Raw genomic sequence first — 16,392 nt, forward strand, 5'->3', positions numbered from 1 at the left:
CACATCATCAAAACCTTACCGACCAGCTCCTTCCTGCTTCTTATCAGGCTCTAAAACAAAACACGGCAGAATCTCAGCAAAATCCAACCACAGTCCGGATCCCGGCACGCCGCACGAGGTTGTGGGATACCCAGAGAACCACCCATCTTACTATCGCTTCAGCAGGCAAGTTTCTTTGAGTAGATGTGATACCTTTTATTAGACCAAGTCAGTAGTTGGAAAAAAGTTCTTGGCAAGCTTTCAGGAGCAGCCATCCCTCTTCGGGCACAGGGAGTCTCTTTATTCAGGCACAGGGAGTCTCTTTATTCAGGCATCCCTCTTCGGGCACAGGGAGTCTCTTTATTCTCCCTAAGCCCGAAGAAGGGTGACCGCGTCCAAAAGCTTGCCGAGAATTTTTTCCATCTACTCACTTGGTCTAATAAAAGGTATCACATCTACTCAAAGAACCTGGCCCGCTTATGTCCTTAGAGCAACATGGCTACAACCAAAAACCCAAAACTCTTCTGTATTTTTCTATATCACGGAGATTTGTCATCTCCATGTCAGCTTTGCATAAGCAAAAAGCGTTCTGGGAACAGGTTACACAACCTAGCTCATGGAAGTGCCTTATTACCACTGACCATCCATCAGTACTTATAAATAGGCTCCTATACATGTGACATTCATATTGAGAAGGATCTCACTGATAAATATAAATACGTGGCTATCCAGTGAGCAGGAGTGTATGCATCACTGGCATCGAGCAGCAGACGCTGGACAGGCCAGAAAGAGGAATCTCCTCGTCCCATGTACAGGGGATGTCGTACTTGGGGTTGTCAGACCAGCAGAGCGTCCCCATCAGAAAGGAACGAAAAGGGTGAACGATGCAATCCCAAGCTGCGATCTGGCAAGCTAAGGATCTGCATCCCCTCCCACAGGCAAGAGATGTGCAATACCTGCTGTAATGCACCTTATCTGCCGCGCTTTCATTCTTCCAGGGCTCCCTTCTGCCTTTTTGAAAGAAGAATGATTGGCTCCTCTCAGTTAGGAAGCTTCCCGACTGCATTTTCGCATTGCAGAATGGCCCAGAAAGCATTTACCATGCCAAAGGCTTCTGCAAGAAAAATGAGTTAGTTAACAGCCATGTCTTTAAAAAAAAAAAAAAAGTATGCATTCAAAAAGCCTTAATTAAAAGGTGTTTCATAACTATCTTACAGCAATATCTTTATACCTATATAGCTATAGAAATATATTTTATTTATTTAAGTAACCCAAGCCAGCTTTATGCTATGTCTGGCTGAAAAAGTAGGTTTTATCAGAGATCTTAGGAAAAGCAGGAATCCCCCAACCCAGCCCACTTTGGGCACATCAATGGCAATAGGCACTCTTCCCAGGCAGCATCTCCTGGATGCCCTTGCCCCGTCGGACTGCCGAGCACGTGACCCTGAATTTACAGGGACCAGAAACAAGAGCTAACTCCACACTGAATCACAGCGGAGCAGCTTCTTCATTAGCTCCACTGTGGATCTATTCATAAGGCCGAGAAGAGCGGGTGTGTGCAAGCGTGTGCAAGAGAAATCCACCGTGCCGCCCACCGTCTCTCTGACCACAATGATCCCTATTCATGCAAAAAACAGAGTATAAAAATTTTGCCTGGTTTCAATCTCCGTACATTAATCAAACCTCGGCCTATTTTTATTTTTTTTTCCCCAGCCTGAGACGCGCAGCGTGGGAGGCACGGCCTGTCCCATGGAATAATATTTTCCAAGCCACAGTCAAAGTCTGCCTGTCAACTCGAAGCCTCTTTTCTGTCTGTTTTACCAGAGCTGGACAGGAAACAATCTGCGGGCACAACAGATCAAAACAAGGCCGGCATTCCCAGCACAAGGGCCGATGAATGGGACCCATTGTGCAACGGGTGGGGGGGAATATCACCATCACCATCATCATCGGGAAAGAATATCTGTTTACATCACTCCCCTTCCCCCTACACACACACACACTCTCCCTAAAAGGGCTCTTTCTTTGGAAAGGCGCATCTTAACAGGTGGCTTGTTTTCCACCCTGGACAACTCCTGCGGGGTTATGCAGATGCGTGTCGCCTCCGTCAAAATGCATTCGCGAAGGGCTTGGCCAAGTTCAACAAATGACACCAGGGAAGAACTGCTCCTCTCTCTTCCTTGCTCGTGGCACCAGAGACGGCAGAACTCAGAAACTCTGAAACTCAGTCTTTTCTTCAAAATGGAAATGCTTGACGTCACACTTTGAAAAAAGGTGAATTGCTAAATCCTGCACGTTACAAGATTTCAGAAACAGCAGAAGCGGCCAGAGACGAATGGGTTGTCGGGCACTGCTGTAAGATGAACTGTGAAAAGCCAGTGTCAAACTTCAGACAACTAGAAGGTGTGGACGCAGCTCGACCCCCAAAACCAAGCTCGCCCTAAATCACTTTTCACAATTTTGGCCTGGCCATTCTGAAGCCTCTTAAAAAGCCCATATCCTTATTCCCCTTTTCGCAGGCTTGCTACCGACGTGCGTTAGTTACAATGCTGGCACAGACCAGCAGGCTCTCAAATACGGTCTCGTGTTTCCACGTGGTACGGATCACAAGAATTTTCTTCTCCTAACTGTGCACTATTAACCTTCCCTTACACTACAGGAAGAAATCTCCTTCCCGATTCAAATTGCAGCCAGTTGATGGACCTGACACATGAGAGCTGGGAACTTGCAGGGAACCTGCATAACCTTGATCTTAGGCAACGCGGTTGTAGTCAATGAACACGTGTGCGTTTGTCAGTCATCTGAACATGTCTCCACCGTCGGCATCAACGTCCTATTGCAATCAGCTCCCCAGACTACACTTTGCTCAAGAGACGATAGGCTGGATATTTTTCAAGGCAGTGTTTGGGATTATTTATTTGTCTATTTACTTCTAGATCCTTAACGTGGTTAATAAAGAGCATCAGGTCTTGGCAATTCACTGCAAGTCAAGTCCTCAGCGGTGGCAGATGACAGAAGGAGCAATGGGCTCAGGTTGCAGCAAGGGAGGGCTAAGTTGGATATTAGGAAAACTCTCTCAAGAAGAGGGTGGTGAAACACTGGAACAAATTACCCAGAGAGGCGGTGGCAGCTCCATCCTTGGAGGTTTTTACTCTACAGGTAGGGCTGCCAGGCTCTGGACTGGGCTCCCAAGGGAGGTGGTGCTCTCTCCTACCTTGGGGGTCTTCAGGAGGAGACTAGACAGATATTTGGCTGGGGTGATATGACTCCGGCACCTGCTCCTGCCCGGGGCAGAGGGTCGGACCTGATGATCTGTTTAGGTCCCTTCCGACCCTAAGCACTATGACACCAAGACCCAGCTTGATAAAGCCCCGGCTGGGATGATGCAGTTGGGGCAGGTCCTGCTTTGAGCAGGGGGGTGGACTAGATGGGACCTCCCGCGGTCCCCTCCAACCCTCATTTTCTATGATTTTCATAGTTCTTAGGGGCTTGAAGGGACCTTACAGATCATCAGGTCCAGCCCCCCTGCACTTGTTTGCCTATTTGACCTGTTTGCTGGCCTGTGCCTCACCTTCATGACACGAAGATTAATTCCCCAGTAAGGATTTCACCATCGTGCTCTGGGGTGGGGAAAGCTACAAAGACTTCCTTTAGCTTTCTTCTCGTATCCTACGTGACTTCATGCTCACTTTGCAAAGAATTACAGAGCACAGCAGGAACAATGATGTTACCACCTAGCGTCAGAAGAGAGAAGCACCAATTGCACCACTGCAAAGCTTGGTTCCTCTCTCAGTTTTAACAGTCCCTTTGCCTATACCCGTCCAAGGAGAACATCTCATTCAAACCTGGTTCGTTCGTTCTTTCTTTTTTTTGCTCAGAAATATTTTAACTGAGACGTTACTCTCTCCTTCTTCCTCCCAACCAGCTGCTGTTGACAATAAAAATGAGTTTTCATCACCTCTTTTACCAAAGAAAGTGAACTGAAAAGTCCTAACCGACTTGAACAAGCCGGGGCCAGACTGATGCTTTCATGTGCAGGTCTTTCTAGCACACAGGGGCTCCTTTATGAACTCTCAGCAAGTTAACCGCAACCCAAAAAGCAGACATTTAAGACACAAAGGGATGTTACAAAGTACGAAGCATCATGACAAGTACAGAGAAGGTATCTTGGAAGCTTTTATTCAGCCTGATTCAAAAGCTCGTTCAATGGAGCTGAAGGATGCTAAAATCAGAACTGGGGATAGGAGGAAAATCCAATGGAAAGACTATTTCATGCAAGGCACAATTAGCTGGTGGACCTTCATGCTATCTGACACCATTGAGGGCAAGAGATCAGTAGGTTCAAACATGGATTGGACATGTATGTGTGTCAAAGAGCATGCAGATTATGGCTGCAAATACTAGAAGAGAAAGCAGTCTGTAGACTGCCTGAAACCCTCATTCTCCATAGCTTCATCACCATCTAATTGCTCTGGGGCTGGAAGGAAGATCTCCTTGGAGTCACTATTCCCCAGTAGCCTCCCATGGGGTTTTTGCATCTTCCACTGAATCAGCGAGTGCCGGTTACCACCAGAGACAGGATGCTGAGATGTGACGGCCCGCGGGTCTGATCCCAATGTTCCTCTGACCCCGAGGGCTAAGTTGTTTCACAAATGGAGCAAGAGGCTGAGATGAGAGGCGAGGGGAATGGGATAGCGAAACAAGTGTCTGCAGGGATGGAAGTATTATGGCAAGGCAAGGGATGGGAGCCTGCTGATTCAAAAGAGGAGGAAAGTGCATTGGTGAAGGGATGCGGTAGCTCTCATTGGCAAAATGAGCCTCCTTACGTATTCGGGGAGGTGGTCCTACCTCCTGGGAGACTTCCAGGGCCCTGGGGACAAGATATCTCCAGGTGAGGGGTGGAGGGATGGAGTGCAAACAAGCAATGAGCACTTCATGCCAGGGCTGCCCCACAGCAAGCAACGGGCATCCATACAGCGTGCTCTGCAATACCCAGCCCCCTCGTTGCCCACAGCACTTGGGGTCCTCCGCAAGCACCGTGGAGCCCCAGGCAGGCAGGAGGTACCGGAGGCGGAGTGGGATCGGGCAGGATTAGGGCTTGGCTCTAGCTGAAATGAAGATCGTGTGAGCTCAAACAAACTCCCGATGACCCGGGGCCTCGAGAATGCTGCTTTGGTGCTTGAAAATCATTTTTTTCCACGTGCGTTTTGTTTTCTGGCACAAACTATCCCTTGTGACTGGATTTAGCCTCGTGCAGCTCAGCCCTCGGATGCACACGAAGCCACGCAGGAGGCACCATGCCTCTCAGTCAGTAGGGAAACCACGCTGCATCCTAGCTCAGCCCTGGATGTTGTCCTGGAGGCAAGATCAGGGGCATACGGCTGCCCTGCAAGGCACGGCACCTCCGTGTAGGAAGTGCACCCGTACGCTGCTGATGCTGTCGTGCGCGCAAGCAGAAGCAGACCCATGCAGTAAGGTTGCCGAGTCCCTCCGAAGTCTTACACACACACAGATACGAATGGAAAGGATTTCCCCCACCCCATCAGTCTCTATTCATAGGCAGCAGGACTAGAAAGGAAGGCGCGTGGGTCTGACTGCTGTCGCCATACGGTAATTTGTCCATTGCTCTCCATCACCAGACTGCAACTTGCATCTCGCTGGGGAGGAAAGGGGACACCATGACTCTCTCCTGTATAATCTCAAGTGGAAAAAAAGCAGATGGGATTAACAGAAACAGACAGGTGATCCCCGGCTTGTTTGGACTTGAGGCACCCCTTCATGCCTTCTGCGAATTGAGTGGCACCCAATTTCAAAAGCTGATTTATATAAGGCAGTGTTTCCGGGCAGACAGTGGGGGTAGGGGGATCATCCAGGCAGGGACAGGCCTGAGCCCCTGCTTATCGACACCTCACAGCACCCTTCAGAGCACTGCCAACTTCTACAGAAAACAGCCCAAAAGAGAATAAGACCCTTTTTTACAGGGTTTTTTGGAACCATCCTATTTTACAACCGATTGGGGAGTATAGGATTTCTATTCTACTCCATAACACGGCTGGAGAAATTAAAACAAGAGCTTATTAAAACATTTTTATTGGCTATCCAATTCAGCAGGACTCTTCTAATTGGGATGGCACTGGGTTGGAGAGACAAAAACATTTCTGAACAAATGGGTTCAAGACAGTTGGGCAGAAAGTAGGGTAGACTGGCACCTTACAGGCTAGATCCGAGGTGTATGCTCATCATCACAAATCATCAACGTCTAAATCAGAGAGGCTGGATCAGCATATGGTAAAAAGGCCAGCTCAAACATTTAATGGACTCCTTCTTCCTCCTTCCTCACAGACAAAATCAGCCACTCCAATGACTTAAGATCCAGTTTTCCTCGTGGGTAGGGGAGGTCTGTTTATAGACATTGTGTTGCTCTTGTATAATTAGCCCTGGACTTGCTATACTGCAGTTATTAGCGTGCAAACCACCCACCTCCTGCTAGCTGTCCCCTGGGGACTACTCCGTGATTTCTTCTAAACACTTTTCCAAATCTTTACCCAGTGAAAAGCAAAACCTGCTGGCACGACCATCACCGAGGGGTGCAGTTTTCCCCTGCCCTCTCCCCACGATAAGAAATGTTCCACATTTCTTCAGTTCTCACCTGGGAAAGTCAGTTTAAGGTGAATTCCCGCCCCCTTCCCAACTCATAAAGAAATAACTAGAAACAGGAGATGGTCCTGGGGCAAAATCCATGGGTTTTTCTTTTTGTTTGTCTGGAGGGATTGTTTTAAGTGCTTTGAGAAAGCTTAGAGGGTTCACAGGGGATTCGTGAGCGAGGAGGGAAACAGAGCAACATTTCTGCGTGCCTTCTCCCTCCTCGACGAAACAACACTGCTTCTCGCAAAGCTCCGGCCCCCCCGTTAGACATGCAGCTACTACCACTTCTGCCTTTTGCAAAGAAAGCCACCTCTGTGCATCTGGGCCTGCCCAGCCAGACGCCTTATCGGGAAGCTCCTTCCCCGCCAGGGACCTTCGGCAAACAGCACTGGAGCAATGCAGCCGAAAGGCATGGGAGGGAGCAGGCAGACTCTGCATTCCCCCAAGGGCAATATTCTCCCCCGAAACAAAGCTGCTCTTCTCTTCTGGCCCGGGCGGCCACCTCTAAACTGCACCTGTGCGTCTGGCCCGGCAGCGCCTTCCTCCGCTCCTCGAGCGCTGCCAAGATGCGGAGGAGTCGGTCCCGAGTGCCGCTGCGCTGCTCGGCTGCCCCGGGGTAGGAGAGCGCGGGCCTCCAGCTGGTTTTCATCGGGGCGGCCCTGGCCTCATATGGTTCCTTTTAAGCCAGCCACACAAGGTGGACGGCGGGGGCCGGGTGTGTGCGGAGAAGAGGGACGGGGGCAAAGCAACTCACTGCAAGACATGGCTGCCCTTCCTTTACCTCGCTGTCTGGAAGGCGGCCAGCGGCTGCCTCAGACCTCTGCTCACATCTGGAGGGAAGTCTCCCTGCATCGCAGGGGCGGCCGTGCTCAATCGGCCCGTTCAAGACGCCCGCTTGGGCTGTCCGGCCTCAGCGTGTGGAGGTGCGCGTGCCGTTCACCTTGCACGTGCAGCTCCGAGCGTGGCGGGGACGAGGAGGGGGAGCTCCATGGGCGTTTCAAAGTGACTCGGGAAAGCCTGGGACTCTGGCCGGCCCGTTTCATACAACGGGACGCCCCAGGGATGGCAGCTCGGGGAGCAGGGTGCAGTAACACGGCCTTGAAACCTCTGAACCTGTTCCAGGAGGCAATTCATGTAGGAAAAGGGAGATGGGAGGGAGACAGAAAACATCCAAGCCGCAGCAGAGTCAAACGAAAAGCCACGCTATGAAGCACTGCAGGCGCCTGAGCTCGAGGAACCTGTGCCGCCGGACATCGGGACTAAAAACTTGATGATCTCGGGAAGTTGACTTAAACTTTAAACTGCTCTCTCCATCGAAAAAGGAGATGCACATACAGTACTACAGAAAGAGAGACCAGCAGCAACAAAAACCTTTACATTTGCCACGGGCTGTGAATGGCCAAGTCCAGAGCTGAAGTGCCAAAAAAAAAGAAAAAAAAAGCATAAAAACCCCACAGAAAAAGGCTTGTTCATTTGCTGAGCTTGTGTGGTAGGTTCACCTAATGCAGTTACTTCAGGCTTTGTCTAGACTACATAATGATCCACATGAGCTACTTAGCAAGGCTTCACTAGGCAAAAGGAGACAATTGGGTGCCCTCGGGGCTCCAGCAGGATCACTCTTCCCTCCGGCACCCATCTGTCCGCGAAGCAAAACTCCTCCGCCTCCGAGAGCCGCCCGCTTGTACTCAGCGTCATCTTTCCTTGCACGAGACGACCCCGAGAGCGAAGGATCGAATGAAACAGACTGCCCCGCGCCACCGGTAGCAAGCGCAACACGAATCCCCGGATACAAAGGGCTGCTGCAGAACGGCAAGTCCTGGCACCGGTCCTTGGCCTGGCGGGTGACGATGTGGCAGGGGCCGATGCCGTGACAGGATCTGGGCACTTGGTGGCACCAGAGAAACATAAAAAGAGCCCTGGCAGGCGGAGAGGCGAGAAGAGCCTCCCCCACGGACACACTCAGCTGATGGAAAGGTGCGGGAAGCAGCCCGGGTAGTTTGAGCAAGCAGAAAAAGAAGCTGGCACCGCTGAGCTTTTGGGGAACGAGACAGCGGCCTCCGGAGAACACGGAGTTACCGCCAGAGCCGTGCCGCTCAGCTGAGCTTCCCCGGGGCTGGGCTTTCTGCAAGGCTCCCCGGTCCTTCAAGCTCTCTGCAAACACCCGTCAGGTATCCGGGTTGTAGCCGTCTTGGTCTAGAGGCAAAAGGAATCAGGACTCGTGGCAGAGGCGATATCTTTGATCAGACCAGCTAGATTTGTGCAAAAAAACCCCAAAATGCTTTAATGGCAAACACCTGCCCCTTCTCGGCGCTGCCTGCTCCTCCGCAATTTGGCTCGCGCATTCGACCCTTTTCTGATGCGCTGCACGGGTCAGAAACCGCCGCGGTTCTTCAGCAGGGCGATTCCCAGCCGGGGTGCCGCAGGATGCTTTTGAGGGGGCTGCAGACCCCACGCACGAGCCACAAGCAAAACCCAGAGCTTTCCAACAGGAATCGACCGTGCTGTGAACATGCTGGCCTCTTTGCAACAGAAGAATAGCTCGAATATTTCTCTGTAGTCAAAAACAAGTGGAAGCCAAGAGCTGGCACTTTCCAGGGGGTGTCCCCTCAAACAGGGGGCCTATAAATGTCGAGAAGCGCTGCTTTACTGATTGAGAAGCAAAAGGGTTTGAAAACCTACAGCCTCGACTTGCAACCAGATCTATTAGCACGTGCTCAGAGGACTCCACGCAGGATACGAGGGGTCAGCAGACGTGAGCAGGCTCAGATAAATAGGCGTTATCTTGCTACAGAGGTGCATCAGCAGGGGCAATTCATGGGTAGGGTGGGAATCTGCTGGGCCTTAGCAATATGCTCAGCCATGTGTGAGGCAAGAGGTGGAGAAACATGATTTACGCTTGACAAGACACAGGTGCATGCTCCCTGCCTCAGCAAACTCCCCAGCCCAAGCCTGGCTCCCTCTTTCTAGGTGCATGCACCTCCTTTGAAATCCAGGGAAAAGCAGAGCGAAGAACGGGCTCCACTTCCAGCTACCATGCGGCTGCCAACGGGCTAGCCTCCATGAGAGCGGCTGGATCAGAACTTGCAGCGAAGAGGAAGGGGGATCCTTCAGCGAAGGCATACGTCTGGGCAAAGCAGATCTGTGTCCAACTCGCAGTTTAGCCGCAGGCGTCCTGCGAGACCTCCGAGCAATCGCCCCAGCTGCATCTGTGAAAGGGCAGGTGCCCACAGCCACCCCCAAAGTCATCGGCAGTGCCCAGGCGGCCTGCATCTCCTGGGGCCTCGGCCACCTACTTGGGTAATACCCAAATGGAAAGATTCAAACCTTAGCATGGGACTGTGGTGATGGGGAACATAGCTACACACACAGGCACTAGCCCTCAGGTGTGTCCAGGCACGGCTATTCGCACCTGCCTGGGACACCAAGAAGGTTCACGGGTTTACTCATCCCCCCACGCTCCGCAGAGACTGAGCGGGTGACAGCTTGTGCACTGCGTGCCTCTCTTGGAGCTATTCTCAGAGCCTCCGACGGGCCCAGCAACGCACCAGGAACAACGGCAGCTACCCCTGACCGTCCGCCGCCCGATTATAGCAACTCCGGGTTTCCGCTTCAGGTTTTGAACGATGCGCTCTTCACAGCGCTTTAGGAGACGCTGATCTTTGCTGCAGAGAAAATTGATCGCTCTGAGGCTCCTGCACTTAGACCAACTGTGCTGGGGGCTGAAAAACAGGTGGTCCTGACATTTTGGAGAGGATGAGGCCACCAGCTTCATGTCCAAGAGCATCCCCTGGGCTTGTGCCGCATCTTCATTTTCACCGCTGGCCTTGCAAATTAATTAGATTTGTCTTCTTCCTTCTTGCTGATAGAAAATGCTCTGCGAAGCCTACGGGGAACTCGAAGCATCGCTCCCCCGCCTGCATGAAATGCAGCCCCAGAGAGGTGCATTTGCCTTTCTGCCAGCATGTGGCCAAAGGGACTGGCCTGAAAGCAGCTTTGCAAACTAGTGCGGTGCTAGTCATCATGCAGTGCCCCTGCCCAGGCACCTCCGGATGGGAACCGCCAGGACAGCGAAGCAGCGAGTGATGGTATCGACAGCACTTATCCGCAATCACACCGCCAGCAGACGTGCGGGCTCCTCTCTCAGCCCTAATGGGCCTTTTCTCTTTGATAGCAAGCTTATAGAAACAGCTCAGGGAGATTCTCAGTGAGACAAAGAAAATGCAACCCGAGACAGGGTCCTGGCCACATCCATCCCAGAGCTTTATTTTTAAAAAAGATATATTTTCCTTCGTGCCTTTCCATATTGTATAGGTTTACATGGAATTTGCACAGACATGCCAGCTCATACAGGGTGCAGCTGGGCTGTAGTCCCGTAAGGCCAAATTGCTGCCCAAGTGTCGGCACATCAGTTTTCCAACGAGCGAAACCTGGAGCTGGATCCTAGAGGACCTACTGCTGCTGGATGTGGCCAGACAACCCAAATCCTCCTCGCCCGTGACCTGAGGATCTGAGGTCGCTGTGCAAGAGCAGAAGGAGCCAAACCCACGCTCCCAAGCCAAGCACCAAAACAAGCCAGCTGTTAACTCTCCATGCATGAATTCTTCATCACTTTCTGATCTAAATGATGCCGTGCGGCGCGGCTGCCAGCCATTTCCAGCCACTGCCTTCCACTTCAGAGGTGGCAGTAGTTCAGGAGCAGATGAAGTAGTCCCCCATGTGTAGTTAAGAGTGTTTGAGCATCCCATCCACCACAACAGGAAAAAAATAAGCTCATAAGGAAGCACAAAGGCAGAAAAACAACTGCTCCACTTGTAGAGGCTACCCAGTCTGCACACAGGACTTGAACACAACGATGCTCCGCAAACACCTCGGCTGCTGTTAGCGTCTCCTGCTGATGGATGGGAAGCACAAGTATTTCTGGGAGCTCACCTTTGGGCAGCTCCAGCTGGCTATGCAAGCTCCCTCTGCCCCTTCATGCCCAATGCTTACAACCTGTACAGGTGTCACGAGTTTGAGCAGACTTTTCCTTGCTAGTTTTTCCTACAGCTCCCCCCTTCCGTTCGCTTCGTCTCCCTACAGCGCACGGCGACGCGAGAGCCGGGCACCGCTCCATTCTTCCAGGGCTCCGCAGTGACTTAAACATCTCAACCCTGGGACCCTTCAATATTTGTGCAAGGATGACTGATTGGATCCAGCACGATCTCACTCTGTCTGCAGATGACACTGTTAAACAGATCGATGGCAATGGAGTTACTGGTGTCTTTTGTCGGCCCGCTAACTTTGCGCTTGGGCCAAGATGCCAGCTTTCATCTAACATGATGAAGGCTGCTGTAAATGCAGAGAAAGAACCAGCTGCTTCGAGCTTCTTTGCTTTTACCGAGCAGTCAATAAAGAAAAAGCCCTTTTGTTAGCACATCTCTGGAGCCTCCACAGACTTTACGAGGAGCCTTTTATTCCTAAAGGTTAGAAAAAAGGAGGGTTCTGCAACCCAGCATATCGCATCTTATTTTTCCCTACATGCACAAGCCAGCCAAGACTATCAAACTAGCTTTACCCCCACGATCCCTAGGATCATTAGGGCTTGTTCCAGCAGGTTACACAACGCGCTCTCTCCCCATATCACTAAAGCAATTTTGCAGGTTGCCTAGCAGATGTGGGTGCATGAAAGCAGGAGCAACGGGCCCGAGCCCCTCGAGGAGGGAGGAGAGCTGATGCGACAACCCCGCTGAAGACGGCCTCAGCCAAATGCATTACGGAGGCAAGGGGGCTTGGCGCTTGCCTTTTAATTCTCCTAAACCACCTGAACTAGAAGCATACTTCTCTCTAATTCAGTGAGGTGGTGGGTGGAGGAGAACGGGGCTGCAAAGAAGGAAAAAAAGCAGGCGGAAACTAGAGGCTGTGCAATGAGGAGACCCAACCCCAGCTCCATCCTCCAGCCGACAGAGCTGCCCATTTCTCAGCTTTCTCTACCTACGTTGAAGCTTTGCCTTCCTCTCAAAAGTCTCCCATCCATGGAGCTCCAGGTACCAGACCCGATGGGCTGCTCTGCCAAGGTTTAGCCATCTCGTCACATCGAACGGCTCTACACGGGTACCGAAGGCAGGGCAAATTTGAAGTGGAGAGGAGCAGGAGACAATTTGAAGCAGGAAAGCAGCCAGCCTAATGCTGACAAAGACCTTCTCAGCAAAACACTCAGGGAGGAGACCGACGACGTCAAATAGATTCAGTGCCACCATCAGTCACCGCTGCACCTCGCGGGACCGCGTTTCCACAAGAGCAGTGGCGTCACGTTTTGCACATTTGTGAATAAAGCGAGGGACTCTCTCCCCCAGGCCCCCAGGGTAATAAAGCTTCCCCTTAACGGGAAGCTGCCAGCCTCACCACCTTTGCTCAGCCGCATCCCGGGGGGGACGGACAGACTCCCACCTTGGTGAGAGACGATGAATGAAATGCTGCAACCCCCAGGAAAGAAGCCCGGAGTAGAGGAGCAGCAAGCACTTCAGCCTCGTCACACCAAACTCCTCCGTGCTGGAGACAGGCCAACGAAGACTCAGAGGAGATAAGGAGGAGTTCAGTGATACTCAGCTGAAGCAGGGGGAGGAAATATTTGGCAGCCACTTTGAAAACAATCTCGTCTCCCACAACTGAGATGCACACCCGTTCCCCATTCATCCCAGATGGGATGTGTGAATCCGCCCGAAGGGGCGACCCATGTTGGGAAAGCGGAGGCTGTTCTTTGGCTCAGCGCATCCCAACACGCATGCGCTAGGCCGGGCATTTGAGCGTCGCTGCTTCACAAACCCCTCCGGGCCCGTTTGGGTACTGGAGGGACTTTACTTCTTGAAAACTTCCCTTTGATTTTCCTTTTTTGGGCGGATAACCCCACTCAGAAAACCCATCACCTCTTTAAAATGACCCCGCTCTAATGGCGCGATGGCCTGGGCCTGCGTCTGTGGTAGAGGAGACCCCACAGAGCGAACCTGGGTTTCTGGCTTTTGTGTACGGTTGGCACAGCCCAGGCAATGCCAACCCTACAAGCTTCTGACTGCACTCAGGGGCCCGCTGGATTAGGCCCCTAGCAAGAAGTGAAACTCCACATAACAGCACCAGCCCAGCCGTCCCATAAACAGGTGCATCCTGCTCTGAGTTTCCTCCTTTTATCTGTCCGCTCAGCTCCATTCATCAGCCTGCCGATGCAGAAACAGAAAAAACACTTCCAGAGCCTGGGTATCAGCGACCAACTTTTCCACTTGGTCCCTGACAAGTGCAGCCAGCGATAAGACTTTCTCCTGCTCACCCCTCTTGCGCTGCTGCTTCCCGAATCGATTTATACCAGTCTAGGCCGGTCCTAAAAACTTGAGCATCAAATAGCAAAATGTTTCTAAGAGGCAAGAGGCTTTTATAGGATTGGTTCAGAAATGCACGTGGCGCTTACCTGGCACTTTCGAAGGTGGCAGATGCGGACTTCCCAATGGCCCCAAATCCGACGCCAACAGCTAGTCCCTCTGCAACACAGACAGGGAGAAAAAAAAGAAGACCGCAAAAGTCAGAAACCCATCTCAGCCAGGCAGCGAGTCTCAGCCTGCTTCTCTGGAGACATCTGCAAAGGGTACACAGATTTAAGTGAATCTGAAACCAGGGGTCTGGGCCCAGCTGTGCCCCCTTCTGTTCCAGCCCTAATTTGGGGGGAGGTGGGAAAAACTGTTAAAATCATGGAATTATTATTATTATTTTCATTTTGAACAAGATGCTCAGAACCAGGAGGCTTCACAAGCTCCAGATTCATCCCCACGTATGAGCATAGGCAATTTTAAGTGCCGGGCACCCATATTACACCCTGCGTGGCCTTCTCTACCAAGAGCCCAAAACAACAGCATTGCTGAAAAGCTTCTATTTTCTGCAGAAAAGGGATTTTCTGTAGACAAGCACAGTCGTTTCTTGAGGAGATAACCACGTGCGATGCGTGGACAGGTTGAGATCGTTACGGTGTGCCTCTCCAGCATGCGGAAATCACCGGCAGCCAGAGCCAAAACACGACCTTGGTGAAGGATGCAAAGATGGGAGATGCAAACTGTGTTCAGCAAGTCAACCCTCATTCCTGTGTTTTAACTGGGATCCTCCAATAGTCATTAATAGCAAGGATGGGATTTTCAGACGCGCCTGAATGAGACTCTGCAAAACCTGCCCTCCCGCTGCAGTTCCAAGGTCCCCAGTATTTTAAACAAAACCTGGCAAAAGCAGAGCTCCACGAGCCGCCAAAACCCACTCTCATCAAAGCCTCGTGTCAAATAACAGCATCGCGAAGACGTCTTTCCTTATGAGTTAGTGACGGCTCGGTGGTTTCCTCAAGTCCTAGCGTGACGTCTGCGGTGACCGAACTTCGTGCCCGTAGCAAGCGCGGCCCGTGGTGCTGACAGCGCACGGGCACAGAGATACGAAGGGAAACCTGCTCTTCTTGGGGTCGTTTCTCAGCTTGTTATTACTGTTGGTGTTAGCAAAACACAGAAATTCTGCGTCCCCGGCGGGGAACCCTTCGTAGGTACAGTTGCTTCCCGACGGGGTTTTAAACCTGAGAGCAGTCTAATTACAGCAGTCATCCAGTCGAGGAGGCGAAAAAGGCTGTTAGTCTCCGTGCAGGTGTGGGAGGCCTGCAATTTGACATTGTAATGTCTCCTTGGCTCCACTGCCAGGGGAGATCCTGACAGGACCTCCTGGATAATTAGCAAGCTCTTTTCAGTTCTCCCCTACTTCCTTCGCTCTCCTCCTCGCCTCGGCCACTCTTTTATCCGTCTTTCAAAAACACAGAAAGCATTTCTCCCAAGTTTCAGAGCACTGCAACCTTTTCTGCTTCAAATCCACTCTTTTTTTCTCACGAGCCCTTTTGCCACTGCTTTTCTCCAAGAGGGAAAGGGAAAAGAACAAAAAATTCAATTAAAACTGCTGATATGGTTGGATACCAGAATGGAAGAGGGTTTTATGTAACCCACGGAGGAGATGAAGTGTCTGGCCCTATATATACTGCATTGGCATCTTGACATGACGTCCAAGATGATGGACCTTCTGCTACCATTTAGGTATAACCTAAAGATGATGAATGCCTCCCTGAAACCTAGCTCCAGTAGTTAGAGACCGGGGTGGGAAAATCTCAAAAGAACAGGAACTTTCACAGGCTTTGTGGTTTTTTGCATTGCTGGAAAACATGCAACCTGCTCACGGCATTTGAGCATTTCTATCTCTCAGCAAAGTGAAAATGCGAAGGGGCTCATCGCTCGCTATACCCTTGGGACCACCTGCAGCTCTGGTTTGCATTCTGGACACACGTTTAGGATAGGGGGAGAGAAAAGCAACCCAGCCTAACTGCACATCGGCACTGCTGTAAGCCTTTAAGCGTCCATGGAAAAGCTGTGCTGGTAAAGCCATGCCGTAAAACAGAGCTACACCCCGAGACGCAAGGCAAACATAACGAGCACGTTAAAATGAGACAAACAGCCATTGTGCTTGTGCAGAATGGAAGACTATTCTCCCTGGAATATATACACGACATGAACAGATCTGACGGGAGGCTGCTGTTTCCAGATAGTTTGCACCTGCACATGATGAAGGACTCTGAACAGCTCTGCTTTGCGTTCACCCAGCGGAGCCGGCAGCTCTGCAAAACTCGGCATTTAAAATAAAAGCCCTCAAATTAAAAGCTAAGAGCGGTGTCCTTTAACAACACTGTTGATCTGGCCTTACCCTTCTGAAACATAAAAAGGAACCCGAGGAACT

At 51.3% G+C, this 16,392-nt stretch overlaps 1 protein-coding gene across 3 annotated transcripts in view; it reads right to left on the minus strand.

The window, feature by feature from the left end:
* Positions 1 to 16,392, minus strand: part of SLC39A11 (solute carrier family 39 member 11) — a 319,790-nt gene that overhangs the window by 137,517 nt on the left and 165,881 nt on the right. For all 3 annotated transcript variants that reach the window (XM_090061273.1, XM_090061271.1, XM_090061272.1), the window contains exon 8: positions 14,060 to 14,129. In XM_090061273.1, the coding sequence (XP_089917399.1) occupies positions 14,060 to 14,129 (70 nt within the window). The remainder of the gene's footprint in view (positions 1 to 14,059; positions 14,130 to 16,392) is intronic.

This window comes from Crocodylus siamensis, chromosome 8, assembly GCF_052110815.1.
Source record: "Crocodylus siamensis isolate JL-2025a chromosome 8, ASM5211081v1, whole genome shotgun sequence".
Lineage (NCBI taxonomy): Eukaryota > Metazoa > Chordata > Crocodylia > Crocodylidae > Crocodylus > Crocodylus siamensis.